General features: G+C 42.3%; 2 protein-coding genes across 2 annotated transcripts; both read right to left on the reverse strand.

Moving 5' to 3' along the window:
- Window positions 1-64: 64 nt before the first annotated feature.
- Window positions 65-1,284, reverse strand: MELLADRAFT_114549 (uncharacterized protein; the record flags this gene model as incomplete). The annotated part of the gene is made up of 5 exons (XM_007419513.1): window positions 65-327; window positions 403-488; window positions 533-659; window positions 724-852; window positions 918-1,284. The coding sequence occupies 5 exons, from the start codon at window positions 1,282-1,284 to the stop codon at window positions 65-67; spliced, it is 972 nt and encodes a 323-aa protein (XP_007419575.1).
- An 869-nt stretch (window positions 1,285-2,153) lies between these two features.
- Window positions 2,154-2,366, reverse strand: MELLADRAFT_87573 (uncharacterized protein; the record flags this gene model as incomplete). The annotated part of the gene is made up of 1 exon (XM_007419512.1): window positions 2,154-2,366. The coding sequence occupies one exon, from the start codon at window positions 2,364-2,366 to the stop codon at window positions 2,154-2,156; it is 213 nt and encodes a 70-aa protein (XP_007419574.1).
- Between the last annotated feature and the right edge of the window lie 111 nt (window positions 2,367-2,477).

A 2,477-nucleotide genomic window follows, 5' to 3' on the forward strand; every position in this document is an offset into this window, starting at 1 on the left:
ACTAAAACATTCTCTCTAACTCGCATATCATACTTCAATGCAGTCAACCAACCCATCTCACCCATCACTTTTCAACGTTTACTTTGTGAGCAATCGTCCATTCAGTAAATTTTGGAAATTTTGAGACTGCTGATATGAATGCATTATAATAGATGCTCCATTCACCGTAATCTAACAACCATTCGTCGGCATAAGGTAGTCCATTGTATGATGAGTCTGATTTATCTCCGTCACTTGATTTTGATTTCTTCTTCACATGGCATGTCATCGCTTTGTTCTGCCAATCTTTATCGAAGATTGTTAATGGAATTGGGTATCGTAGTTCTTCTATGTTCTTATCGAAATACGGAGTGTAGCTTCTCTTCGTATGACTAGTTGTTTTTCCTGGGAAAAACCACATACCATTCTCGAAGACTGCACCATCAGGAATCTTCTTGTTTTCGACCGATAAGACTGGATTTGCAGAAGTCGCCCTTTTATTTGAAGGTCTATTAATCGGTAAGTTGCTCAAATTTTGTATATTCTTAAATACTTTGCAGCCTCTAGACCATTTCCTTTAACTGATAATTCCATTGCTTTAGCAAAAACTGAGTCTTTATTCGTCAGATCTACATTATTGTTGAAATCTTCTTCATCCGAATTTATAGTTATCGAAATTCCTACATTAATCAATTTCTTTTCAGTCACTTTATATTTTCATACATGACAACTTGGACCACTTACCATGATTTCCTGATTGAGGTTTATCCCCCAGGATAGATAAGTAATTGGCATTTACGAGATCCTTTGGTTGTATCTTATCTTTAGCAATCAAGTTCTCTTGTACTTCGTCACCTTCCTTATTCGAGATTACTATATGTATAAAAACATAGTATTAGTAATGTTTATTTATTCTGATATTTATCATTTCAACTTACTTGAAACTTGATTGTTCGATAATTTCTTTGACACATTATCTTGAACTTTACTCCCAGGATCTACTTCGATAGTAGAATCCTCTTGGGTTTGACCAGAACCAGAACTCTTGGTTTTACCCGAGTTCTCTAAGTTCGAAACACTTGAATCTATTCCGAGATCGTTAGGTTGATCTCCTTGGATTGATTTCAAAGATTGATTTGGATCGATTATGAGGTTTACCGAGTATCCTTGATTCGACATGTTCATATTTGATGTTGAAACTTCTTGATTACTATGACTTCCTACTGTATTTGTTAACAAATCGACAATATGACCGTCTGAGTTCTTGATGTTCGTCTTGCCTCTTCTACTCGGTTTATCTGACATTCTTTGCTTTTAAAAGAGTTTTAAACGATTAAATAAAATAATGCTTCAATTAATCTAATCGTATATATATACTACAGAAAAAGATGAGACGAGAGAGTGGCACTAGAGAAACTGCGCTGAGTCGACAAAGGGTTTCCTCGCGTGCGAGAAACAAAGATGACTGGGGGAATATCGGATAGAGAAGGAGAGCATCCGATATATTCACCAGGCATCCAGGTCTCAGCTAGAGAAGGGATCACGTCATGCGTGATCAACTCTCAGGCACCACCTGCTTAGCTAACCATCCGGTTACCAAAGCAGCCGGGTGAGAGAAGCTGAGCCTGGGACGTCGAGGTTTTGCTACTCTAGTGCGGGCATGGACAGGGGTAACCTCCCTCGTGCCTCGTACGGGTACCAGTTATCCATTCTTGGCCAAGCAGCTTCTCTAGTTGCCTTAGGATCTCGTGAGTATGCGTATTGCTACGTATCTCAAACATCTGTTACGCGTGACACATGCAAAGTGTTTTAGGATGAGGGAGGGGCTGTTGAGGGAGCCCTAACCTATAACATTGCAAATTGTATGTCTGTCTAAAAGCGTGTACGCCATACATTACGTATGGTGTGTGGGGTAGGGGGGATATTTGCCGTCCCTTCCTACAGCATCCGGCTCAGAGAGACAGGACTTCTCTGATGAGAGCCTGAGACGCCGGAAGCTGCTGCTAGAAGGTTAGGAGAATAAAACTCCGACACACAAAACAAACAACCCAAAACCTAGGAGAGAACACAAGGGGGGGTTAGCGATACACCCAAGACTCGGGTTTGTATGCAAGCCTGAGCCTCGCGAACACCCCCACCTTGTGTACACCCGGTTTTGAGGAGAAGCTTACGTGCTACCCATTCAAAACTTCGAGTAAACGGCATGTTTCCGCCATGTCTTCGGATGAATAATCCCTGAGATACAGCGCATAGCAAGCTGACGTCCACCGTCCAAGCGTCTTAATTGCGCTGTGAGGAATGCCCAGAGCTGCTCTCAGTGACGCTCCTCCTACACGGAAGGAGTGACCCAAAATCCCGAAATCGCCGTTCGAATGCCAGATTTGCATGCAGCGCGATGCCACAGCAGAGCGCGTGAGGGTTCGACGTACTCCGCTACCGTCGTTGTAACCGAATAATGAGTCGGTCGGTTAAGAGGTTGTGAGAATTCGACGAAGGAC

Source organism: Melampsora larici-populina (genome assembly GCF_000204055.1).
Source record: "Melampsora larici-populina 98AG31 unplaced genomic scaffold MELLAscaffold_224, whole genome shotgun sequence".
In the NCBI taxonomy this organism is placed as follows: Eukaryota; Fungi; Basidiomycota; class Pucciniomycetes; order Pucciniales; family Melampsoraceae; genus Melampsora; species Melampsora laricis-populina.